General features: G+C 41.1%; 1 protein-coding gene across 3 annotated transcripts in view; it reads right to left on the reverse strand.

Annotated features, from left to right (window-relative positions):
• The window catches only part of slc12a4 (solute carrier family 12 member 4), a 176,449-nt gene that overhangs the window by 39,440 nt on the left and 109,125 nt on the right, over nt 1-27,884 (reverse strand). For all 3 annotated transcript variants that reach the window (XM_078544240.1, XM_078544239.1, XM_078544241.1), the window contains 9 exons: nt 25,884-26,095; nt 22,943-23,107; nt 19,148-19,246; nt 16,784-16,841; nt 10,067-10,241; nt 8,360-8,478; nt 5,551-5,649; nt 5,007-5,126; nt 735-839 (listed from right to left, as the gene is read on the reverse strand). In XM_078544240.1, the coding sequence (XP_078400366.1) occupies nt 735-839; nt 5,007-5,126; nt 5,551-5,649; nt 8,360-8,478; nt 10,067-10,241; nt 16,784-16,841; nt 19,148-19,246; nt 22,943-23,107; nt 25,884-26,095 (1,152 nt within the window). The remainder of the gene's footprint in view (nt 1-734; nt 840-5,006; nt 5,127-5,550; nt 5,650-8,359; nt 8,479-10,066; nt 10,242-16,783; nt 16,842-19,147; nt 19,247-22,942; nt 23,108-25,883; nt 26,096-27,884) is intronic.

Here is a 27,884-nt window from a genome sequence, read left to right on the forward strand (position 1 = left end):
AGCTTGGAGGTTCTGTGCACATTTAGCATGGGAGGCCCCCTCCCCCCAACTCCCCTCCGTGTTTGTTCTACTATCCAATGAGATCATGGCTAATCTGTGACCTAACTCCACATACCCACCTTTGCCCTATAATCCCTCAATATATTTGTTAACCAAGAAGTTTAGAACTCCCTTCCACAAATGACAATTGATGTCAGATATGTAATTAACAACTGATCTAATGTCAACTGTCATTTGTGGAATAGAGTTCTAAAATTCCAACACTCTTTGCATGTAGAAGTGTTTCCTAATTACACTCCTGAACGGTCTGACTCTAATTTTTAGAGGTATTCCTAAATAAGAAGCTGACAAAATGTGAAAAGACCACTGGCTCACTTACGTATGAATAGCCTTCATGAGTAGGTCAAAATGACTGTAGCTTTGTCTTAGCTTAATAGATAATTGTGAGAGGAAAAATGATTACACAGCTACATATTTATATCAAAGATAGAAGAATACTTGCAAAAGAGAGAATGACATGAAATATGCCAGAGCTTAAACCCAAACACAATAGTTACAATTCAAAATAGGTTCAGATTGGGGTTATGAACCATTCATAGACAAGGATTTGTGTCAGGTTTAAAATAAATGTGTTCATGTTTATATAATGCTCTTATACAGTCAAGCTTTATACCATCTTATTAGTTACTGTGTGGTTGCATAATGCAAGCTCTAAACTGACTGCATTATTTTACCTCCAGTTCTTCGTGTGAGGTGGACCTTCTTCCAATCTCAGCAATGCATAACGAGCTGCACTTAAGGACAGGCCCCGAATACCATCACCCCATTCCTTCTCTGCACTGTAAAAAAAGACATAATTGTTTTTTTCATACTATCCAATATTATTGAAATACCTAAAATAATAGCGAACTGACATTTACATCATCCTTGAGTTTCAATATTTGAAAGCATTAAAATATAAAAATTTGCATTGAAGTGATCCAACTGCTAAGATAATTGCAGCAAAATATCCACCATCAGCAGAGCTTGAATCTAGCTGAAATCATGACACAAAAGGCTCTGGTTGCTGGACTAAGCAAAGACATTTAGGTAGTATCAAATTTGTTTCTCATGGTAGAAGTCCATAGTAGAAAGCTGACTTGAACTGAGCAAAATCAATTTCTCCCCTTGAGGTGGACAATTCCTTGGCACCATAAATAGGTAAATACCCTAATCCTGGGATTTGCGACAGTTTCAAGGGTGTACCCGTGGGGAAGGTGAAGTTCTGCTCAGCTCCAGATTGCTCCCAAAATGCCTCTCCTGGAACTTGAGTTATTCTCTCTTGACCTTATACTTAAGAAAAGGGTGCTTTTGCTGCCAACGCATGTGCAGTTGTACAGCTTCACTCCCTGATGTCATTGCGAGTGACGGTGATCCAAACTATACTCATTCCCCCAACCTCAGTGTGATACTTCTCCTCTCCATTTAGTTTCTTGTTTTTCTGGGATTTTGAAACCAGAAAGGGCTACTTTATTCAGAACAAAATACAATGCCCATTTTCACCCAGGTAATTTCTTTCAGCTTTATATTTTTCTATGACATACACCTATTTCAAATAAGTGAGCATGTACATAGACGATGGAGATTTCAAACTCCCTTTAAAATGCAATAGAGCAGATTTTCATGTTCCTACTTCTCAGGCTCCTGAAACACCTGCACACAGCCACAAAGATTAAAAATGGGTTGGGAAATTGGCTGGCTCCCTTATGGGTATGTGATCCTCCTCATCTGATTTTTCTTGATGCTCTGTACCTGGATGATTCAATATGCCCAAGTCAGGAACACAAAAATCTGTACCAATTTTTTGAAAAATTCAATTAGAATACTGAATATATAGATCATGTTTTATCCAATCTGAAATTCTGAGTGGCAATTTAAATTTGTGTTGTTTTCCATTGTCAGCAAGATTCAGCTTTAAGTTTTATGCACATGCGCAGATGGGCGTCAGCGTCCATCTTGCATGGGCAGGAGACATAATGGGCAGAATTTAGCCCTCGATGGGCAGGTGGGCCTCACTGGCTTGCCGGTGGGCGGGCAGCTGAACTCTGCCGCCGAAACGGGCCCCGCTGCCATTTTGAGTGGGCGGGCCAATTAAAGCCCACCCAGCGGGCCACCTGAAGCGCTATGCGCTTCCTGTTGTGCCGGGGGGGGGGGGGATTCCCCAACTGTCAAAGTGCGCTCTTTTGCGCATGTGCGCGAAAGAACGCACTGCTCCCTGAGGCTAAGTGCTGTCTCAGGGAGAGCGCTGACAGTTTGATAAACTTAAAAAAGAGAAAAATAAAAAAATTAACATGTCCCCTCATGTGACAATGTCACACGAGTTGGGACATGTTAATAAATATGACTAAAATTTTATTAAAGTTTTTAAAAACAGACATGAATCCTCATCTCGCCAGTGGATGAAGTTTCATGTTTTTCAGAAGCCCGCTGGGGCTCCTGGCCTGCCTGCCAGCCTTAAGCTTGGACGGGCAGGGCCTTTAATTGTCTTAATTATCCTGCCAATGGCCTCAATTGGCCATTAACCGATCAGCTGATTTTGCTGTCTGCCCGCCTTCCTGAATATTTAAATGGGGCGGGATGATGTCGGGGGTTCCTCCTGACGTCATCCCACGTCAGCGAGCAGGCCCCGCCCCCAACTCGCCGACGGAAAAATTCTGGCCAGTGTTAAGAAAAAATTATTCTTCTTCTCCTCTCCTCCCGGTACCACCACATCCTCCCATTGTTAAGGGGGAAAATCACAAAACAAATTCTGTGATACTCCAAAGGGCAACATTTACGATGACTATGCTCATGGGTTTGGTTCTGTAAAGGAGAGAAGGAACTGGTCAAGAGTTGGGATTTTGATACGCTGCCTGGAAAAGCTTCTGCTGGAATCTGATATGTTGCTCTTTACATTATTTTGGGGCCTACTGATTGGTCTACTGATTTGGAGCTGCTTGTATGTCAGCCCAGAATAAGCTACAAAAGCAGTATTGACAACAAGTGCCACATGTTAGACTTACTATTCACTGCTTCTCCAGTGATGAATTACTCCACAATTTGCTGGAAAAATAACACATCACAGTGAGTACAACAGTGGATCTGGAATGATGTCCAGTAAAAAATTTGTTTTGCTTGTTGATTTCTGTAGAAATTTCAACCTAATGGGCAGAATTTTGCCCTTGGTGAGAGTGCTCAGCAGGGACGGGTGGGGAAATCAGGAAGCCGGCCGCTGCCCGCGATCGGGATCGGGTAACGATTTCACACTGGTGGGCTAAATAAGGCCCGCTCAGCGTGGAACACAAGCAGTACCACGCAGCACTACCTGTGCAGGCGGGGGGAGGGGGAGGAGGGCGAGTGTGGGCCTAGTGCGAACTTCATGCATGCGCGTGTAAGAGCGCTTCAATCTCCCTGGGGCACGGAGCTGCCTCAGGGAGAGATGAAGCGCTGTTTAAAAAAAATGAGGAAAATAAAAATGTCCTAAAACATGTCCCCTCATATGACTCTGTCACATGAGTAGGGACATGTTTTTAATTAAAGTGTAAAATTTTTATTTTATTTATATTTGCTTTAGGAAACCTCATCCTGCCTGTGGATAAGGTTTCCTAAAAAGTGCAAAGGCCTCTTGGCGTTTTCGCCTGCCTGCCAACCATAAGGTTGGATGGACGGGCAGTGTAAATTTGAATTTAATGACTTTTTAATGGCCTTAATAGGCCTTTTAATTGTCAGTGGGTGTGCTGCTAACTCTGGTGTGCGCCCGTCGAATGAAATATCGCAGGGCTACACGATGACGTCAGGACGCTCGCCTGACATCATCGCGCGTAATTTTATGTTTAGCCGGGTCAGGCGCGCACCCGTCCGCCGAGCTCAATATTCTGCCCAATGTATTAATTTATATTCAGCCATTCTGAAAATATATAAACAGAGATAAATATTGACTTAACATTGCCAGAAGGGTATGGTAGCATAGTGGTTAGTTTACTGGGCTGCAATCTAGAGGCTGGACTAATGATCACATGGGTTTATTGAACATGATAGCAAGCGGAGAACTTAAATTCAGTTAATTAAATAAATCTGGAATATAAAGCTAGTATCAGTAAAGATGATGATGAAACTACTGGCTTAACATAAAATTCCATCTGGTCCTTCAGGGAAGGGAACTTACTGTCAATATTTATCTTTTTACATTCTTTTGGAGCCTACTGAATAAGTCTATTGATTTAGAGATGCTTATACATCAGCCTGGAATAAACTACAAAAGCAGTATTGATGACAAGTGCCACAAATTAGACGTATTATTCACTGCTTCACCACTAGTGAATTACTCCACAATGCAACTCCAGACCCACAGTGATGTGGTTGGCTCTTAACTGCCCTCTGAATTGGCCTAGCAAGCCACTCAGTTATATTCATGTAACTGGCTCACCACCAGCTTCAAGGGCAATTAGGGATAAGCAATAAATTACCAGCGACAACCACATCCAGTGAATGAATAAAGAAAAACAAGAACAGATCTTCAGCGACTCGTATTGTATCACAAGGCTCTGGCTGGGAGATGTGAATTTTAGAAAGAGAGCTTTACTATATCCCAATTGACATTAGAAAGCAATTGCAGAACCAATGTAGAAAATAGGGCCTTAATTTTACGCCAGCAGGATTTTACAGTCTCGCTGAAGTCAATGGCATTTAGAATGGCTCGGCACATTTTTTGGCCCCATCCCCGCTGAGATGGGGTGGTAAAATTTCACCCTAGTAATTGCAAGATGCAATTTCATGATGTTTGGCGCAGTATTATTATGGCACAAATTCCGACCCATCATTTTAAGAGAAAAGCTCCCGAATTAAATTGTTTTGGCCCTTAAAGTTATGCATCTCTTTATAACTCCACAATTATTCAAAAATACGACCAGGGAACTTCAACTTGAGGAATTAAGAAAATCTCAGGCATCACGTGGTCAAGAAAAACCTGTAAACCTTTTAGTACTCACCCTTGGTATTCAATATATTTGTATATCATTCCTGCAATTACCATTGCCACAAGAGCATAATACCATGAAGAAATGAACATTAGGGCAATGCACATGCTCATACCTAAAAACGACAAAGCCCTACAAGAAAGAACAGTGAATTAAAATTCACCTTTATAAAACTGTGCGTTTTACATGACTTAGATTTAACAGTTGATTACAAGCAGGGAGAACTAATGATCCAAAGATAATTCTAAAATTACTTTTATTAAGCATCCATATGCTGTGATCAACTGACAAAAACAAATCAAACTTATTCCCATCCATGTGCACTCAAACCCAACTGCATAAAACTGTAGAGATTCCCCTCTGTATGAACCTGATTGATGTACTACTTCATAAATACCACAAATCATCTTGATCTGTAAACGCTGAGGTTAACAATTCAAAAATATTGATTGAAGGGTAAAAGACGCTAATAAAATGTTCATCTGGCTTCTCACTTAAAAAAAAATTAAACATGTAGAGTAGAAGATACATTTAATACCCTTTAACGTGTTCTTACCAATGATAGTATTTAAATCTTGGACGCCAGTTGGGAGTTCGTAGAAGTGTTTGCACCGCACAAGCCAAGTTTACAAACAAATAGCACATTAAGAAAAACCTGAAAAATAGGAACAAGAATATTACTTGTATAATTATAAAATCAAGCATAAGCCAGATACTATGGCCTTGATCACCTCCTTCTGCACTGTAAACTTTATGGATCTCTTTTTCCCATTTAACATGAACAATTAAAAAAAAACAGAAAAATGTGATGCGTGAATATTGTTAATTTAGAATCATGTATGACAACAGCAAGGAAAGAGGGCATTTGGCCCGTTGTGTCTGTGCCACATCTATGCAAGAGCAACTCAGTTTGTCCCAATCCCTCACCTTCTCCCTGAAAAATATTTTCTATTCAGATAATTATCCAATTCCCTTTGTAGGATATAACTGAATCTGCCTCCATTACACTCAAAGGCAGTGAATTCCAGATCCTAAACATTGCTGCAAAGGAAGTTTTTCTTCATGCTGCCTTTGGTTCTTTAGCCATTCACCTTAAACTGGTGTCCTCTGATTCGCAACCCTCCACCAATGGGAACAGTTTCTCTCTATCTACTCTGTTAAGGCCCCTCATGGTTTTGAATACCTCTATCAAATCTCCTCTCAACTATCTTTTCTCCAAGGAGAGCAGCCCCAGCCTCTCCAATCTATCCACATAACTGAAGACCCTCATCCCTAGAATGATTCTTGTCAATCTTTTTTGCACCTTATCTGCTGCTTTTACATCCTTCCTAAAGTTTGATGCCCAGGATTGGACTCAACACTCCAGCTCAGGCTGAATCAGAGTTTTATCAAATATTATCATAATGTCCTTGCTTTTGTACTCTATGCCTCTATTTAAAAATCCCAGGATCCTGTATGCCTTATTAACCAATTTTTCAACCTGTCCTCCCATCTTTATTGATTTGTGGAGATATATCCCAGTCCCTCTGCTCCTGCAACCCCTTTAGAACTACATTTTATATTGTCTCTCCACTTGCTTCCCACCAAAATATGTCACTTTAAACTTCTCTGCATTAAATTTCATCTGCCATCTGTTCTTCCATTCCACCAGTCTGCCTATGTCCTCTTGAAGTCTATCACTAACCTCCTCAAAGTTCACAATACTTCCAAGTTGTGTCATGTGCCAACTTCTTAGTTGCTCATGCTGTACCATACAAGCTGCAATTGTTAATTTAAAATTACTTTCCATTTGAATATGTTTTAATTATCCAGTCTTAGTTCTCCATTGTCTTTCCTTGCATTTATTCAATTTTCACTTTCTCCACAGCCAAATTCAGAAGTTCTAATTTCATTTTTTCAGTAGCTTGTGATTCTTTTTATATATAAGTACAGACAATTAAATAACTAAGTTAACTGGGGTAAAACAGCCAAAAATTCTTCAAAGCATCATTAATTAATAAGTTTACATAAGTATACAAAAGAAACAGCTGAAACCACTGCTTGAGGAACAAAGCCCAATCACAATAGGTCATTAGGAAAGTTCCTCAAGCCCAAAGACCTACAAGAAAGTCAAACATAAGTGAAAAGAACAGGATAGAGAGATTGGGGCAGAGTAGTAAGGATAGACTGGCCATTAGAAGGACAATGCGCAGTCTCCTGTGAAGTACAATGCACAAACTGAAGTGCTGTTCAGGGGCTAAATCTCTTTTGCATGTTTTTGTCTCATATTCTTCGCCCTTGAGGTATTTGCCATTCATTCATGTTAGCTTGAAGGGTGTAAAAAATAAGCCACAGACATCATCAGTACAGTTGCTGACTCAATTTGTTTGGAATCACATGCTGCAGAGTAACATCTAAACTCCCCGTATATCGTAGAAGCCGACAGAAAATAAATTTTATTCAAAGCAAATTTGGACTTTTTCCCTTCTCCAGCACTCTAGCAACTGGGCTCCCTTTCCCCAGGTGCTGTGTTCACTTTCACTGTTTTCTACATTTGTTTACTTCTATTTAAAAAATCTTTCATTTTCTGCTCTTTTCTGGATTTCTCTGCTTTCTCTATTCAATAATTTTATTTTCCAGCTTAATTTCAATACCATACCCATCTGGTTTTCTACAAGAAATGCCCAAGGAAGTAATTTCCCATAAAGAGAGAGCTGAAGTAAAGGAATTCAGAGTTTAGTAGCATATTGAAATTACTCCCCAAACAGAATCAGAAGCTGCGAAACAATTTTGAAATGTACAGTTAAATTTGGTGTGAATTTGTAAGTTGACATAATGCAGAAAGATCTGCAAATGCAATAACACTAAAGCAATTACAGCTGTAAGATTAGCTACAATGCCCGAGATCCTGTCACTCATCTTGATTAGATGCTGATCAAAAATGATTATTTTAATTGCCAAAGTCTAATGATCCAAAGCACAGAATAAAAAACTGGAAGAGTTCCTCCTGTTGTTAGCATTTATGCAAACGTATTGAGTACTAAGACCAAAACGACCAAGAGAACAAATTTGAACAAGCAAATGTTAAGCTCCCACCTTAGAGAACTGTATATGCAGTCTTTTATTTACTCACATAATAATGTATATGTTCTGCCTGGTGTCCAATGTTAGGTTTTGGATATCTCTCGATTAACTTTGCAATTAATAGATACTTTATTTTTTAAAAATCCAGAAAAAAGAGGGGAAAGGCAAGGAAAATATTTTTAATAATGGAAGTGAAGAGATGCAGAAGACAGTGAAACGCAAGACTTTTGAGAAATTAAAATTTACAACAGTGATTGATTCAAAATGGAAATGGAAGTTTTTAAATAAGAAATTTCACTTACATTGAGAGAATGGGAGCCACCATATCAAGAGAAGCTATCAGAATTCCAAGTTCAGCTATAATAGCTGTTAAAAGCAGGGCCCAGGTCGGCTCACCATTGACTTTTCCATTGCCAAACACCTACAATATTAAAGATACCAACAAATTTTAAAATTCAAAATCAAAGATGTAAGGTCACATTAAGATTTCTATTCATTTCATCACCTTTTCAAAAGTTCTTAATTCAGGGAAACTGACACCAGTTAAAAAAATTGTTACCAAAATAGTAGATGTCAAATATTTTGAGACATTGTGATGTGGAAAGCATCAGATAAAATGCATGCGTTTTCTTTACTGAAGCTATAAATTCTGATACCCTGTGTACACTCTAGATAGTGTATTAAAAAAAGCTGCATTTTATGCTTTAAAAATCCTTTGCTGAGATACTATAAACCTCTGATATCTGGTAGAGGAACCAAAATGACAGTGAGGAAAAGAAAGACCACACCATCTACAAGATGCACTGCAGGAATTCACCACGGTTCTTTCGACAGCACCTTCCAAACCCATGACCACCACCATCTAGAAGGACAAGGGCAACAGATAGATGGGAACACCACCACCTGGGAGTTCCCCTCCAAGTCACTCACAACCCTGACTTGGAAATATATCGCCATTCCTTCACTGTCGCTGGGTCAAAATCCTGGAACTCCCTTCCTAACAGCACTGCGGGTGTACCTACACCAACGGACTGCAGCAGTTCAAGAAGGCAGCTCACCACCACCTTCTCAAGGGCAACTAGGGATGGGCAATAAATGCTGACCCAGCCAGTGAAGCCCACATCCCTTGAATGAATAAACAAAAACCAAGGCAAGGAAGTGAATTTAAAATAGCTTTGAGAAGAATTTTCTGCTCTGAACTGTTATGCATCAAGATTTTTATACCTAATCATTAATCACAATTTATCAATATGGAGATATCTGCTGAGCCAAACTTATTGAAAGTGGTTTATTTCTTTGAGAAAAAGTGAGATAGAAATGGGAAATGAGCTCAGAAGAAGGGAAATTGAAACTTGTGTGACTGACCTATTACTAAACTGCTACCTGACCGGCTGAGTATTTCTGGCATTTTCTGTTTAATTATAAAAGAAATTAGGCACTGAAGCTGAAATTCCAATGTCACAAATTATAGTGAAAAAGCAGATGAGAGTTGAAACATTTTGAAATATTGCTTTTCATGTGGCATTTGTTCTTATTAAATTTTGAGATGGCAGCTAATGAGCAGTCTCTGCTCCTGCTCTTGAGTTATATGGACAAGGACCAACTATCAACAGTGGAAAATAGAGCTAGCTATCATTCCCAATAAAACTAATTTGAGAACAAGTCAAAGGTTTACTGTTATTGTTTTTGTTGAAAAAACTGGATTTTTCTTTTTGTAATGATTAATCTTTCAATTATTGGAACATGTGAAATGAAGTTTAAATGTGCTAGGGAGTGTACACGGGGACAGCTTGAAGATGTGTCAGGGAGAGGCAGCTGGAAAAATATACTCCAGAACTTATTTAAGGAATTTTGAACTTTCTATACGTAAAAAATACATTTGTAAGTTGCCATTAATTACTCAACACAAACTGCAAATTAATTTGTACAAACACTGCCCTAAAAATATATATTCCAGAGGTTACAGCAGCAAGAAGGTTTAATCAAAACAAATATATAGTTGTACGAACCCGTAGGAAAGGGATGATATTGTCTTTAGCTATGGCTTGCAACAAGCGTGGAGCCCCAGTTAAGCTCTGTAACCCAGCTCCACATGTAGAGAAAAAGGAACCTATCACAATAACCCAAGGAGAAGGCCAGGCCAGAGTTCCAACAACTAGATTATTATTCACGGCATCACCATACCTGGAGAGGAAAAAGAATTACAAAACAATTTTATTGTACATATATGGAACATTTTCAACAAACAAAGGAAATGATATACCCTCCATGCCCACGAGGGACTCTGGGAGCTTATGTCAAGTTTTGCTCGTTACTGTAGCAAAAAGCTGAGAATTTGAAGGCTGTCTGTGAGAAACTGCTTGCGTAAGAATGGAATGTAGATATCTCTCTTTACAAGATAAGAAACCTCGGATGAGATATGGGGGTAAATACAAAGTGCATTATGTAAATATGTAATGTTAGCAATAGTCACAAACTATTCCTGGTAGGCCAAGTAAAGCATGATGACCATGAGGCTGAAAATGATTGGGGGGAAGGGGGAGGGGGTCAATTGGATAAGAGCCAGGATAAAATAAGACGCCTTGATCAGATTCGCACAGTGGAGAAATCTAGAAAACAAGAGACAAGGAAGCAGGAGAGGAAGAGAAACAGAGAAGAAGAGCCTAAAGACTAAAAACTGCAAGAAGAGAAGCCATTGTGTGCTCTTCAGTCACATGAGAAGTATATAGCTGTGTTAGACTGTAAATCGCTGCCTGAGTTTATTGCTATAGTTTACCTGAAAACTTAATAAACATGTTCTGACTATCTCATTAAAGTAGTCACATGATTGAACGTTTTGCCAGTCCATTCCCATAACAGTGAAGGGCTCAAAACCTCCTAAAATGAGCAGTAGCATCCAGGTAGGACTGGCTAGGTCGTGAACACTTTTTTGGAAATAGTCAAAATTTTGAGATAGCAAATTTGGCCAGCATGCATCTTGGGAGGGAAAATCTTTGGGGAGCGTGGAGACCTTGACGGATTCACCAGCAAACAAAGGCACTTACACAAGAACAGATAAAGTCACGTCATCCAAAAATGTTAAATAGATCTTCAAGCATAAACTAGAGTTTATCCAAGATATGATACGCCAGAAGTTTTTAAAAAGTGGGAGGATGAGAGGCCATCTTATTTACAGCCTCAATTTTGTACTCAGAGTTGATGAGATTATTAACTGGAAAGGTCAGGAGGTAGAGCAACTGAACCAGTAGGTTCAGAATTTGGAGCTGTCCAAAAAGTGTATGACTGTTGTTGCAGCAGCATGTCTCTAACCTGAATGCTGGCAGAGCAGTGATTGAAACTCAAGAAGCTGGATACCAGTTGAAACATCAGGAGGAAAATGCATGTTTAAAAAATAAAGTCAGTGGACCAAAACAAGCTGTTGAGAGAGCAGTTCTAAATGCAAAATAATACTTAGGAGTTGAAACCATCGCTTAGGCTGATACTGAATGCTTTCTGCTTCTGTGCCAAGAAAAGGCTATTATGATTGTGCAGGAGGTAAAACAGCTAAATTGTGAACAGCAATGGTCCCAGCACCGATCCTTGTGGAACACCAATTCCCACCTTCAGCTACTCTGAATAACTACCTTTTACTCCCATTCTCTGCTCTTTGTCTAGAAGCCGGCTAGCAATCCATTTTGTCTCTTGACCCCTGATTCTGCATTCTCTGACCTTAATCATTAGCCTATTATGGAGCACCTTATTGAAGGCCTTTTGAGAATCCAGATAAATTACAACTACGGCAATACCATTATCTGCTCCGTAATCTCTTTAAAAAATTTACAAAGGTTGGTCAAGCAAGATTTTTCCTTTCAAAATTCATGTTGACTATTCATTATATTTTTCTTTTCCAGATGTTATTCTATCCTCTCCTTTGGTGTGGATTCCATTATATTTCCTACCACCGATGTCAAGCTGACTGGTCTACAGTTCCCTGGGCATGGTCTGTCCCTTTTCTTAAATATAGGAATTACAATAGCTAGCCACTAGTTTTCTGGCACTACACCTTTGTCTAATAAATTGTTAAATAAGTGTCCTAATGCCTCTGCTATGTCTTCCCTAGAAGTTCTTAACATATGCATGCAATCCATCCGGACTGGTGGTTTATCCTTTTTGATTTTAGTTTATTCAATACATTCCCTTTATTAATTTAAATGCACTTATCTCATTGCTCATCTCATCAGCTAATGCCAAGTCCATCTGTTCTCTCTCCCTGGTAAATATTGAACCAAATTAATTATTTAATATTTCTGCAAACGCTCTATCGTTACCTGTGGTTACCTGAGGGGAGATGGTGACCTTGTGGTAATATCACTCGACTAGTAATCCTGAAGTCCAGGCTAATATGCTCTGGGGACATGGTTTCAAATACCACCAAAGCAACTGGTGGAACTTAAATTCAAATAACTAAATGTGGAATATAAAGCAAGTCTCAGTAATGGTGATCATGACAACGATCATCGATTGTTGTGAAAGCCCATTTGGTTCACTAATGTCCTTTAAGGAAGGAAATCTGCCATCCTTACCCAGTGTGACCTACATGTGACTCCAGGCCCACAGCAATGTGGTTGAATCTTACCTGCTCTCTGAAAAGCAACTCAATTCAAGGCCAATTAGTGATGGGCAACAAATACAGGCCTGGAGGAAACTACTCTCGTTCCTCCAGCCTGGGTATTCTACTGTGGGGAGGCAACTTCACCGTCTCAGAGGTTAAGGAGGTGGTAGGCGGGCGCCTCCTTGTAGCAGACGTAATGTACAAGAATGCTCCACTCAGGTTAATTAACATGTACGCCCCGGCACAAAAGTGCGAGCGGCTGGAGGTCTTTCAGCAGCCCCCATTGCTGCTGGTGACCTCCAGGCCGGTCATTCTGGGCAGTGACTTCAACTGTATCATCGATGAGGCTGGATGATCCGGCAGGGCCAACAGCAGATTGGACGCTACATCCAGATCCCTGATGGAAACAGTTAAGGATGCCAAGCTGCACGACGTCTTCAGCAACCCTGCAGACGGAGCACAGCGTAGATACACCTGGTCGCGGCCAGATGGGTCCATCCGTTCCAGGGTAGGCTTCCTGTTTGTGTCCCGTGCGTTCGCAGTCAGATCCACCGGCGTCAAGCCGGTGTTCTTCTCTGACCACTGCCTCCTACTGGCTGACTGTCACTTAAAGGAAGACCAGAGGGTGGGCAGGGGGGCATGGAAGCTAAACGTGCAACTGCTGACCCCAGAAAACATTGAGGAGCTCAAGAGGGATTACAAAGGTTGGAGAACCGTGAAACCCCTCTTTGAGTCCCTGACACACGAGTGGGAAGTGATCAAGGGAAACATCAAGAGGTTTTTCATCCTCAAAGACACCAAGAAAGCTAGAAAGGAACAGAGGGAAATGTCCCAACTCCAGAAAAACATGCAGAACCTGCTCCAGCTGCAGTCGATGCGGGTCAATGTCAAGGAGGAACTCCAAGAGGTGAAGAGCCAGCAAGCCTCGCTCTTTGCCTTGGAGGCCTCCAACTCCAAGATCATCTTCCATTCCAGAGACCGCTCCGTGGAGCAGGATGAGACGTGCTCACGTTTCTTCTTCCAAAAGGTACACAGATAGAGCTCTGTGATCAGCAGCCCGAAGGAAGAAGACAACTCAGCAAAGTCATCGCAGTCCAACATTTTGAGGATCAGCAAATCCTTTTATGCTGGATTGTATGACGTGAAGCCCACAGACAGCGTGGCCTCCCAGTCCTTCCTGTCCTCTATCACGGAGGTCTTAGACAACAATACATGAGAGAGCCTGGACAAACTGCTAACTCCTGACGAACTGACTAAGGCCCTTGAGTCCTTCGAGAAGAGTAAAACTCCCGGAAGCGACGGCTTGCTGGCGGAGTTGTATTCGGCTCTGTGGGACTGGATCAGCCCAGACCTGCTAGAAGTGTACGAGAGTATGCTTCTGGCTGGCAGCATGTCAGAATCCATGAGGAAAGGCATCATCACCCTCAGCTACAAGCACAATGGGAAAGGGAGGAAATTAGAAATTGGCGACCCATTTCACTGTTGAATGTGGACTATAAGATTCTGTCCAAGGTCATCGCCAATCGGGTCAAGTCCGCTCTGGAATTGGTGATCCACCCTGGCCAGACCTGCGCTGTGCCGGGCAGAAAGATCTCTGACAGCCTCGCACTGCTCAGGGATATGATTGCCTACGTGCAGGACAGGGGTGTGGACACCTGCCTCATCAGCCTGGATCAGGAGAAGGCCTTTGACAGAATATCACACACCTACATGGTGGATGTGCTCTCCAAAATGCGGTTTGGGGAGGGAATTCGCAATTGGATCCAACTGCTCTACACTAGCATCAGTAGCGCAGTCTCAATCAATGGGTGAGAATCAGATAGCTTTCCTACTAAATCTGGAGTCAGGCAGGGCTGCCCTCTCTTCCCTGTCCTGTTTGTGTGTTGCATAGAACCCTTTGCTGAGTCCATCAGGAAGGATCTGGGCATAAGAGGAGTGACAATCCCAGGCAGTGGAGGCACTCAGGACAAAGCTTCCCTGTACATGGACAATGTCGCCGTCTTCTGCTCGGATCCGCTGTCGGTGTGCAGACTGATCCACATCTGCGACCAGTTCGAACTGGCCTCGGGAACCAAGGTAAATCGTGGGAAGAGTGAGGCGATGTTCTTTGGGAACTGGGCTAACTGATCCTTTGTCCCTTTCACCGTCAGGGCTGTCGGCCTGAAGGTGCTGGGGATATGGTTCGGGGGGACCGGGGCATGCGTTAGAAACTGGAAGGAGTGAGTGTCTATGGTGCAAAGAAAACTGGGCATGTGGGAGCGATGCTCCCTCTCAATTGCGGGTAAGAAGCTGGCCATCAGGTGTGAGGCACTCTCGCTGTTGCTGTACATGGCGCAGGTCTGGCCCATTCCAGACTCCTGCGCAATGGCGATCACCCGAGCCAGCTTTCGCTTTATCTAGAGGTTAAAAATGGATCGTGTCCGCAGGGACGCGATGTACAAGCCTGTAGATAAGGGGGGAAAAAACGTGCCCAACATCGCCCTCATACGGATGGCCACCTGTGTGTACAGCTGCATCAAGCTGTGCGTAGACCCTCGGTACGCAAACACCAAGTGTCACTACGTGCTGAGATTCTACCTGTCCCCGGTGTTGCAAAGGATGGGTCTGGCTATGCTGTCGCGGAACGCTCCAAGTAAATGGACCGTGCTGTACCACCTGTCCCTGGTGGAAAAATTTATGCAGAGAAACACCTTTGACCACAAGTCCATCAGGCAGTGGTTGGCACGTAACGTCTTAGAAGCCCTGCGGGAAAAGGAGAGGGTGAATCCTGTGGGATGGTTCCCCGAGCAGACTATCAAAGTCATTTGGCAGAATGCCTCATCGCCAGAATTTTCCAACAAGCACCAAGATGTAGTTTGGCTGGTGGTGAGAAAGGCCCTCCCCATCAGATCCTTCCAACACGCCAGGAGTCTCACCCCCTCTGCACGTTGCCCTCGTGGTGGCTGTGGTGGGGACAAGACCGTTGTTCACCTCCTTGTGGATTGCAAAGGAGGTCTGGAGAGAGATGCAGTGGTTTCTGTCAAGGTTCATCCCGAGCAGTTCTGTGACACAGGATTCTGTGCACTACGGGCTGTTCCCAGGGACACACACCGAGACAGACACCAACTGCAGCTGGAGGATCATCAACTTGGTGAAGGACGCTCTTTGGTGTGCCCGAAACTTGTTGGTCTTCCAGCGCAAAGAGTTGTCCCCGACCGAGTGTTGCAGACTGGCACATTCCAAGGTCCAGGACTATGAGCTGAGGGACGCACTAAAGCTTGAGGCAGCCGCCGCAAAGGCGCAATGGGGAAAGGTTGCTGTCTAAGACCTTTCTGCCATAGTGCACCGAGGGGCTGGGAATTGTTGAGAGCCCCTCGGGCTGTACAGCTCAAAATGAATGTATGCATTGAATACTAATTGTATTATAATTGTATTGAAGCACCTCAGAGTGCAACATGGTGTATGTTGATAACTCCAATACCATTGTCTGATTGTCTGCATTGACCATATTGAAATGATTGTAATATTCATTGATTGTATTGATGCACCTCGTGATCCATGTGTAAAAGTTGAATCTGATTGTACTTTTGTGATGGTGATTTTGAAATGTTTTGTAATGTTTTTCCAGATATTTTATGAATAAAGTATATTTTTCAAAAAAAAACAAATGCAGGCCTTGCCAGCGACACCCAAATTCCTTGAAGGAATGAAAAATCCTGGCCATCCATTAATGGCCCTATTTCTAACACATCCTTTTTCTAAAAAAAAATTACTTGCAAAATATTTCATGTTTCTTGACTGTGGGGCCAAACAGCCAATGAGATTCACAAAAGTAACACTTTGCAGATAAAGAACTTGGAAAGCAGCACTGGAATTAATATATAGACAACATGAAACGCTTGACACAGAGCAGATAGTGTTAGATTCAATTAAAATTTATTGAAGGGCAATATAAAATGTACCTTTTCAAAAGGTTTAAAAATGATTACTTAAAAAAGATTCTCCTTAAAAGGACTGCTGGCTAAATATAAATGCTTTATTGGATATTGATCTAAAGAGACGCAATAAAAATATTATGCAAGCCAAATGCATTTTCACAGAGCAATTTTCCCCAAAAGAGCAAGATTAATTATTTTCAAAATGATTCAGTACTTACTTATCTCTAAGTACAACACCTTCAATACAGGCTCCAAATAACACCACACTACTCAAGTCTGATTTTTAGTCAAGTGAAATAAAAGTCAATTCAATTGAACTTTGTAGATCGCTGAAAGTGTGCTTTAGGTAATTAACAACAGAATTGTTTTACAAGTAAACATCACTGGATTTGAGACAAGCTTATGATGTGTGATATTGTCAAACTACTTGTAATTAGAAATAAAAATACAAGTTTTAATAAGCATTCCCCTTGCTCTCCAATTAAATTGTGCACAGCTGTTTTGCATGACCAATCTTTCTTTTACAGCCAAGAAAACTAGACAGGGTGGAATATGAGCATAGCCTGGGACCCTTGATTCCCTACTGATTAAAAATCTGTCTATCAGCCTTGAATATACTTAACGACCCAGCCTCCACAGCCCTCTGTGGTAAAGAATTCCACAGATTGACTACCCTAAGAGAAGAAATTCCTCCTCATCTGTTTTAAATGGGCGACTCCTTACACTGAGATTATGCCCTCTGGAACTAGACTCTCCCATAAGAGGAAACAACCTCTCAGCATCTATCCTATCAAGCCCCCTAAGAATCTTATATGTTTCCATATGGTCACCTCATTCTCCTAAACTCCATGAGTACAGGCCCAACCTATTTAACCTCTCCTCAAAAGAAAATCCCTCCATACCTGGGATCAACCTACTGAACGTTCTCTGGACTGCCTCCAATGCCAGTATATCCTTCCTTAGATAAGGGGACCAAAATTGTTCACAGTATTCTAGGTGTGGTCTAACTAGTGCCTTGTATAGTTTTAGCATGACTTCCCTATTTTTTACTCCATTCCCTTTGAAATAAAGACCAACATTCCATTTGCCTTCCCTATTACCTGTTGAATTTGTAGGTAGGCTTTTTGGGATTCATGCACAAGGACTCCCAAATCCCTCTGCGCTGCAGCCTTCTGCAGTCTTTCTCCATTTACATAATAATCAGCTCCTCTCTTCTTCCTGCCAAAGTGCATAACCTGGCATTTTCCCACATTATATTCCACCTGCCAAGTTTTTGCCCACTCACTTAAACTGTCTATATCCCTCTGTAGACTCCTTGTGTCATCCTCCCCACTTGCCTTTCCACCTATTTTGTGTCATCTGCAAACTTGGCTACATTCACTTCCCTCATCTAAGTCATTGATATATATTGTAAATAATTGAGGTGCCAGCACTGATCCCTGTGGCAATCCACTAGTTACAGGTTGCCATCCTGAAAATGCCCCCCTTATCCCAACTCTCTGTCTTCTATTAGTTAACCAAGCCTCTATCCATGCTAATATACTACCCCCAACACCATGGGCTATCTTATCTTACTAAGTAGCCTTATGTGTGGTACCTTATTGAACGCCTTTTGGAAATCCAAATATGTTATATCTACTGGTTCCCTTTATCTATCCTGCCTGTTACCTCCTCAAAGAATTCTAATAAATTTGTTAGGCATGATTTCCCCTTCAGGTAGCCATGCTGACTCTATTTGATTAGATTATGTATTTCTAAATGCTGTGCTATTACATCCTTTATAATAGACTCCAACATTTTCCCAATGACAGATGTTAAGCTAAGTGGCGTATAGTTACCTGTTTTTTGTCTTTCTCCTTTTTTGAATAAGGGTGTTACATTGGCCATTCTCCACTCTTCTGGGACTTTTCCAGAATCTAAAGATTCTTGGAAGATTACTACCAGTGCACTATCCACTATCTCCGTAGCTACTTCCTTTAATATCCTAGGATGCAACTCATCAGGTCCAGGGGAGCTACCAGCCTTTAGCCCCATTAGTTTCCCTAGTACTTTTTCTCATTCACCACTCCCCATATTGGAAGATTTGGGCCAAAGGGAAGAATGATTTACATTTACATAGAATCTTTTATGATCTCTAGCCATCCCAACTTGCTTTACAGCCAATGAAGTACTTTTGAAATGTAAGCACTGTTATAATGTAGAAAACACCAATTTGCACTAAGATCAATCCTACAAACGACAATGTGAAATCACCAGATATCTCTTTTAGTTACGTTAGTTGAGGAAACAATATCGACCAGGACATTGGAGAGATTCCCTGCTATTCTTCAGAACACTAACCTTAAAGGGCAGACTGATCATGAAGACCTCCCTCAACACTGCATTGGAGGGTCAGCCTACAAGTTGCCTCCTGGCCAGCCACTAAATGATCTGAGTGATAATTGGCAAAATCTGTCTGACAAACAGCACCTAATATGCCTTTCAGGTCTCCCAACATGGAACCACAGGAATTACTATGCCACCTACATCGATTTTCAGCTGTTTTGTACTTATCATTATTTGCAATGAAATAAAAAGGATACAAATTAATGAAGTTGTAGCAATAGCCATGATCGTACCAATGGGAATTGACTTTTGTGCATCCTTCAGGTCTCCTGATCTATTAGAACCAGCCATGATACCTAACAGATAAAAGCAGAAAATTACATGAAAATGTATCTAATGCCTTATTTTAATTTAAATAATTATCACACAATTTTCTATTATATTCTGTGAAGCGCAATGCTGAATATGGTATAAAAGGATAGAAATTGCAAATAATTTGCAAGTATAGTTTATCAGAGAGAATCCAGTACTTTTATTAAAATTACCATTAGAGGTAGAGCAAGTTTACTACATACCTAGCAGCAGTATGTCAAATACTGTTCCTACTACACAGCAAATTAAAATACTCCACCTGCCTCAGTAAAAGCTATGTTTCCCAGTAAAAAGAAGATACTTCTAAAAAGAGATTTATACCTCATTATATATTGCACAGCCACTGAGTCAATCATTAACAAGAACAGAATGTTAACCCTAGCAGTTGTCTTGGCCAACACTTTTCACTGGAGGCAGGGGACAAAACTATGGCCTGAATTTTTCCTGTGTCAGGCGGACTCGGTGGGAGCGGTCGTGGAGCCAACCGCCACCTGCGATTGGCTCCTCACCGCCATTTTACGCGGGCAGGCCAATAAGGCCCACCCAGTGTAATGCATGAACAGTAGTGCTCAGTGCTACCTGTGCGGACGGGGAGAGGAGGGAGAGTCAGGGCCAGCGCTCTTTCGCGCACAAGCGCGGGAAAGAGCGCTTCAATCTCCCTGAGGCACAGGGCTGCCTCAGGGAGATTGAAGTGGTTTTTAAAAATATTTTTTACAGACTTATAAATTTAATGAGGCATGTCCCCTCATGTCACACATGAGATGGGACATGTTTTTATTTTTCTTATAAATTTTTTATTTAAGTAGTAAAAGTTTTAGGAAACCTCAACCCGTTTGTGGAAAATGTGAAGGCTGCCTGGCCTTTTCACCTGCCCGCCAACCTTAAGGTTAGACAGGCAGCATAAATATGACACTAATTACTTCGTTAATGGCCTTAATAGGCCTATCAATTATCAGCGGGCGCGCAGCCGACTCCGGTGCCGGCCAAACGAAACATTGCGAGATAATGCGATGATGTCAGAACGCATGCCCAATGTCATTGCGCATAATTTTACGTGCCGGCATGTTGGGCTGCCCCCACATGCCGACTGAAAAAATCCTGGGCTTTGTTTTGTTCGAGCTCCCACCTGAAACATCAACCTTTCCGTCTTGTACACAGATGCTGTCTGACCTGTTAGCTTCCAGTATTTCAGATTTCCAGCATTTGGAAATGTTTGCTTTTTGTTCAACAAAGCTATTTTGTTCTTTGCTGCCTACAGAGACATTATTAATATAAATACAATATTAAATATTGGGTTCAGCTTTATTGTATGGGATACATTTCTAATTGAAAAATACACTACATTAAAAATTCAGCAGAAGTTACATGTAACCACCTTTTTTGTTGTGTTAGGAACCATAATTAACATAAATGAGACTGTGTGAAAATGTTTACTCTGGTGATAGTTTTATTATTTGCTTTAGTGCTAGCAGCAATAGTTTACTTTATAAAGTCACTGCAAATGTGCTTAGACTAGAAAACAAAAGGAAATCAGAACACAGCCCGCACTGACCTGAAAGATGACAGAACCTCATATTTTTCTCCAAGAATACAAGTTTAGAAAATGAATAAACCATAATGGATTGAGCCAAAGATAATGGCAATTATAAAAATAAACAAATTTTGAACAGCAAAGTGCAAACGCCATTGCATCTTAATACACCAATTGTATCTCATTAATTAAATCCAAGTGCTGCATTCAAAGTGCTAGCTAAGATTGAGTATAGTAAAGGCTTCCTGCATAATTTCCATATACCAACTGTTCAGCCTGCAGTTGAGGTTTCCTTCTGTTTGACATCAGTTCCATGAAACTTGCACAAGAACGTGTGAAACAATCACCAAGTGCCAGCTCTTGAAAAAGTTGAGAAATCATTCACAAGTTTAACTAAAACTGCATTTCTGTGACATTATAAAAATTATAGGGTTTTCTACAGTGCAGTCACTGGCTTTGACCATTAAATTCCATGGGAAAAAACTGCAGTGAAATTGAAATAAAATGCTGAAGTATTAGGAAGTAGAAGAGGTCACATGTTGACAAGACCCTAGATACATATGTTTGGAGGCACACTGAGCACAGTGTACTGGAAGTGCATGGATAGAAGTGCGTGAGTTTCCCAGTAGCCCTCATCAACACAGAGGGCAGACTTTAGGTTCTGCCAGAGAATCCTCTATTGGGCTAGACGGATAGGAAGATTGAAACTAACTGAGGCCTCACAGGCAGTAGCATCATTAAAGGGGTAGGTACATTAAAGCTCTATGGGAGAGTCAGGTGATTTTTGGCTTTTAGCATTCAGAAAGTGTGGATATTTATTTAGATGGTTTCAGATGACTTATAAAAGTTTTTCATTTATTTTGTGATTTGCAGGTCAGTGCTCTCCATGTTAGTTTATAGGTCTGGATCCTGTGAATGTTTTGAACTGGTCACCAGACTAGAATGGCAACAGGACCCCAAAACAGCAGTCCAAGCACCTGTGAAATCCACCTTGGGAGGGAGCTGATAGAAGGATGACACCATTATACCAAGCAGTATATAGAGGAAAATGAGAAACAAAATATATAAACTATATATATATATATTTTTAAATGGTGTAAGTAAGATGAGTATTGGTTTAGCAGGTGTCTCATATCACTATGCATAGAATGAATAGGCATATGATTGGTGAGAGTGAAAATTGCTGTGCTGATTTCAGGAACCAACTTTCAGTAGCTTGGAGAGGCCTAGATAAATGTCTTCAGCAGCTGTCAAGGGGGCTCATGGTTGTTTTCCCTTGCCTGCCTCTAAATAGGTTAGATCACAAAAGGGCAGGGTGGTATAATTCTGAGCATGATGAAAATCAGTAAATGTAATGGACCAACGTTCTGCAACAAGCACTGAAGAGGCAAAGCCAGTTAAAAAAAAGCCCATCAGATCTTCCTTGAAAATACCATCCTACTGCTGCTGAAGGCAGAAAGCACAGAAACAATAGGCATGGAAGGCGCAGCATCAAATTCTTCTGAAAGCCCCTGAACTCCATTTGGAAGTAAAGCAGAGGTCTGACTTTTGTCTGCAAGCAATTTCCATGAGGTTCAATCACCTGAAAAGCTATGCAGTAAATCCTGCTGCAGATTGGCTTAGTTGAAGAATTGGATCAAACAAGTAGCACTCCATTTTCTTGTGCATGACATCCATTTTTCAGGCACTATTTGGTTGCTAAACCCAGGAAAAAAATGTTTTTGGTCATCATGTTGAAAAATTTCAATATTGGAAAACAGAACACCCTTCTACTTTGTGCATCAACATCAAACACTCTCTCTGCTCAAACATGTTGCAGCTCTAGCCTCAGAAACACACTCTCTCTTAGCCAAATTCAAATTTTCCACTTACATTGACCACCTGTACACTTCTATAAATTATATTTTAAATTTAGTGCCAAACTATGCTGTTTTTGTTGTAGTGCCATGCTCTTTAGAAGCAGAGTTTTGCCCATCTAATCTAATTTCTCACAGACCTTTATAGTCAGGAGGGAAAAGAAACCTTCATCCCAACAGTCTAGATAGGATTTGGGTTCTCGACATGGTATTGTGCTAACTGACTCTTCTATACAAGTCTTTTCAGGGACAACATTGCAAGTTCTTTATCATGGCAATTCAAGTTTTCTCACCAGTTACTGAAGGGAAGAAAATGCCAACCAAAATTGTAAAGGTGGTAGTTATGTCTGCAAAAACATAGACAGGCAGATTTCTTTTTGATCCAGAAGCTTCAACAGATGGTAAAGAATGCTTTTGGAGTATCTCCCCTTTGGCCATGTAGCTGCTCCATAGATTCTCTGCATGAAAATTGAACAAGATTAAATCATGAACTCTCAACTGCAGCAGATTGAAAGGAAGTAAATTCATCACATGCAAGGGTAAAAGGTTAGCTTTTCCCAATATGTATTGTTAAGAGATTGAGATATTTAAAATGAAAGCGATTCAGAATCTTTGAATGATGATTTTGTACAAAAATCACTTGGAATATTGCCAAGTTAAAGATTCCAATTCTAGATTTTTGGAAATTTTTGCAATTAGTAATGAATCCAACTTTTAGTGGTCCTGCAAAAATTATGAAATATGCTATATTTAATATGTTCAAAGAAACTTTGACTTATAAAGAAATTATACAGAACCTTTAGTATGACGCACTGTATGTAAACATTATTTTTGACAACCACAAGGTATCATTACATTAACTAAAATACAGTATTTGAGTTACTCATCTGACAATTATTCCCAGGCACATCAGGTGAGAACATAAGCAATATGAGGTGGGAGGGGCAAAGAAGAAACACACACAAAAAGAAAATCAAGAGATCTAGGGAGAGGGCAGAATTTTGCCCTTGATGGGTGGGTGGGCCCCACCAGCTGCTGATTGCCACCGCTGAAACGGGCCCCGCTGCCATTTTAAGTGGGCGGGCCAATTAAGGCCAGTGGGCTGCCCGACGGGAAGCACTGTGCACTTCCTGTGTGAGGGTGGGGGTGGGGGTGGGCGTGGGGGCGGGGGTGTGGAGGGATTCCCCAACTGTCAAAGTGCGCGCTTTCACGCATGCGCACGAAACAGCACACACCTCCCTGAGACTAAGTGCTGCCTCAGGGAGAGCGCTGAAAGCTTTTGAAAGTTTAAAAATAGAAAAATAAAAAAATTATTAACATGTCCCCATGATATGACAATATCACACGAGATGGGACACGTTAATAAATATCACAGAAACTTTATTAAAGATTTTTAAAACAGATATGAAACCTCACCCCGCCAGTGGATGAGGTTTCATGTTTTTTCAGAAGCCCGCTGGGGCTCCTGGCCTGCCCGCCAGCCTTAAGGTTGGAAGGGCAGGGCCTTTAATTGATTTAACTACCCTGTCAATGGCCTCAATTGGCCATTGACAGGTCGGCAGGCGGACAGCTGATTACGCTGCCCCCCGCCTTCCTGAATGTTTAAATGGGGCGAGATGACGTCGGGGGGAACCCCACCTCAGAGAGCTGCTGGCCAATCTCTAGTCCCAGCAGCACCAGGAGCTGCAGCGGACAGGATTGGGACAGCAAGCAGTTCCCAACGCCTAAGTCACAGGATTCCAGACCAGGCAAGTGTGGCGGTCTCAGGAAGCACCTGCAGGCACTGGGGGTGGGAGTGTGGAGAGGAGACAGTTGATGGAGGCGCTCCCACCCCTTCCTGTAGGTTCACTTTCTAAGCTTCCTCCCACCTCCAAACTCCTACTGGCAGCCTGAAAATTGAGGCTGGGTAGAAAATGGCCCTTAAGTGGTCATTAATTAGCCACTTAAGGGTTTCAATTGGGGCAAGGGCAGGCCGGTTGGTCAAGGCTTTGCCCATCCCACTGTAAGATTGTGGAGAGGTCAAGGTAGGAGGGAGCCCGATGGAGAGGTCATCCGAGAATTTTACGGCCAACCCACCTCCCCCACCCGCCAGCAGGGGAACATAAAATTCTGCCCCAGAGCCTGAGTGATCAGGGCATGCCAATTAGATTGACGGATTATGAAATCAACAGCTCAAGGACCAAGAAGGGAATGTAAATTGAAGTGAATTAATTTAATAGTAAATCAGATACGGAAACAGGAGTAATGAGAGAAAGGAGGGTTGGATTGAAAGGCAAGAGACAGAAAAGGAATGGTAATTTTTTTCACATTTTTAAAGTATTCAATAATTAGACATTAATGAAGAAACTACACACTTCCAATGGCTCATATTTGGTGCCATAGAGGTTCATTGATACTAATCAACACTTGGCATTTTGCTATAAGAATGCACAGATCGTAAATGGCTCGAAACAGTTTCGTTGCATCACTTCAGACTAACTCTTATCCTTCTGTGCCACATTTAGCATCTATTTACCAGGCTAGTACAGCAACTTCACATGCTCAATGCGTTTCAATGGTAAGCCAATCCTCAAAATGCCATTTTTGCAAAGCTGTGGATTGTCCTAGACAACTGCATTTCGATTTTTGTGTTTAACTGTGCATTTGCCATTGTCTGAAGTTGCTGTAGTATTTGTGCATAAATAACAATGAGTGCTACTACCCTTGCTGTTATTCTGTCAGCCGATTATGGGCCATTATGGCAACAAAATAAAATCACACAATTAACCCAACAGTACACTACTTGGGGCAGGATTAGTATGTAAATGTTTGGTTTACATTTGACTAATCTGAATTTGGACATAGTACACAAAAATAAGCTGTTTCCTTCAGTTGAATGGTAAAATGTGCTGATATTGTGCACACATGTCCACCAGGTTGCTCACAGTTAATTTAAAACTAGTGTTTAATTTAGGTCTGTTGACCGATGAGTGGACTATGCCATAATTGTATACCGATGGGACTGATGCATCAAGTAAAGCTTACAAGATAAAAGAGATAAAAGAGGGCCCTCTAGTGGATCAATACATGAAAATGAATAAAGCAACTATGGGGCAAGCAATTGTACTTCCCTACTGCAAGAATCTAACTTTGAAAATATGACATTCTTCACCATTTCAAGCATACATAAATCATTTCCATTAGTCAAAAAATTTCCATGAAATGCATTATTAATATAACCAGTTTTATACAAACCTTTTATTATGCCACTTGCTACACCTGGAATTCCTTGAATTTCTGTGACATTATTTTGAACAAAGTACTCATCACAAGTTTCTGTTTGATTTTTAGAGCTGCAGAACAGGTCCCACAATTTGGTTGTCACTGTCAAATTGTTTTCAACTGTGGTTTTGGCACAAACATCAAACAGTTTTCTGGAGAGAGTTCGATTTCCTAACATGCATATCCTAAAAAAAAAGATAGCATTTTCTAATGTTGCAATACAATTTTCATTAAAATTGCCCTTGCAGATAGCTACACAATAGTATCAAGCACTATGCAGCAACAAACACATGCTGACAAATGTTTCTATAAACTCAAAGCTCATTGTTCATTGATCAGACAAATATTATTTGTTCTTTAAATTAGTTCCAGTAAGAGAATCATATAATACAGCACTAAAAGAGGCTATTTGGTCCATCATGCCTTTTTGAACAAACTATCCAATTTTTCACATTCCCCTACACTTCCTTCCCCCCCCATAGCCTTGTAAATATTTTCCCTTCAAGTATGCATCCAATTCCCTTTTGAAAGCTACTACTGAATATGCTTCCACCACCCTTTCAGACAGTGTATTCCAGATTACAAGTCACTGCCTAATTTTTTTCCCCCTCATGCTGCCTCCGATTCTTTTCCTTATAAACTGAAGTCAGGGTCCTCCACTTACTGACTGTTCTGCCACTGGAAACTGTTTATTTACTCTTATCAAAATGGTTCAAGATTTGAATACCTCTACCAAACCTCTTTCTACTCCGAGCAGAACAGCTTCTCTATTATATCCATGTAACTAATTCTTTATCCCTGGAACTATTCTAGTAAATGCCTGGACAAGTGCAGCTCCAGCAACACACAATCATCCAGAACAAGGCAGCCTGCTTGACTGGAGCCCCAACCTGGCTACCACCTTGAACATTTATTCCTTCCACTATCGCTGCGCCGTGGCTATGGTGTGTACCATCTACAAGATGAAGTGTAGCAACTCATCAAGGCTTCTTTAACAGCACCTTCAAAACCTACAACCTCTACTACTAGAAGAACAAGAATAGCAGACGCAAGGGATCAACACCTGCAAATTTCTCTTCCAGTCACATAACATCCTGACTTGGAAACACATTGCTGTTCCTGAATTGTTACTGGGTCAAAACCCTGGGACTCCCTCCCTAAAAGTACTGTGGGTGTACCTACATCAAAAGAATTGTAAAAATAGTTCAAAAAGGCACCACTTTGAGGGCAATTAGAGATGAGCAATCAAAATCCTGGACTTGCCAGTAATGTCCACATCCCATGAACGAATATAAAAAATTTCTGCAATCTCTCCAAACCTCTCATGTCCTTCCTTAAGTGTGATGCCCAGAATTGGACACAACACTCCAGCTGGGGTAAAACTAAAATTTTTTATAGGTTTGGTATACTTCTTGGCTTTTGTACTCTATGCCTCTATTTATAGAATATGGATTCCATGCTTTATTAACCTGTCCTGCCACCTTCAAACATTTGTGCACAAACACCCTCATGTCTGTTCTTGTATCCTGTTTGAAATTGCACCATTTACTATGCATTGTTTCACCTTATTATTCCTGCCAAAATATAATCGCCTCACACATTTTGCATTGATTTCATTCACTTATGTCTACCTACTCAACCAGCTCACCTATGTCCTATTGAAGTCTATTACTATCTTCTTCACTGTTATTACAGCCAAACTTCAAGACAACTGCAAATTTGTGCCCTGTACCAGCAATGATCCTAGTACAGAAGCATTGGGAACTCCACTGTATAGCTCTGAATATCTCCCCTCAATTCAAAACAAAAGCCATTCACCACAACTCTGTCTTCTATCCTTTAGGCAATTTTGTATCCAGGTTGCCTCTGCTCCCTTTATCCACTTTAGTTTTGCTAACAAGCTTAATATGTGATAATTTATCAAATATCTTTTTAAAATCAATTTAAATGACAACTTTAAAAAAAAATCATTCA

Source organism: Cetorhinus maximus, chromosome 6, assembly GCF_964194155.1.
Source record: "Cetorhinus maximus chromosome 6, sCetMax3.hap1.1, whole genome shotgun sequence".
Classification (NCBI taxonomy): Eukaryota; Metazoa; Chordata; class Chondrichthyes; order Lamniformes; family Cetorhinidae; genus Cetorhinus; species Cetorhinus maximus.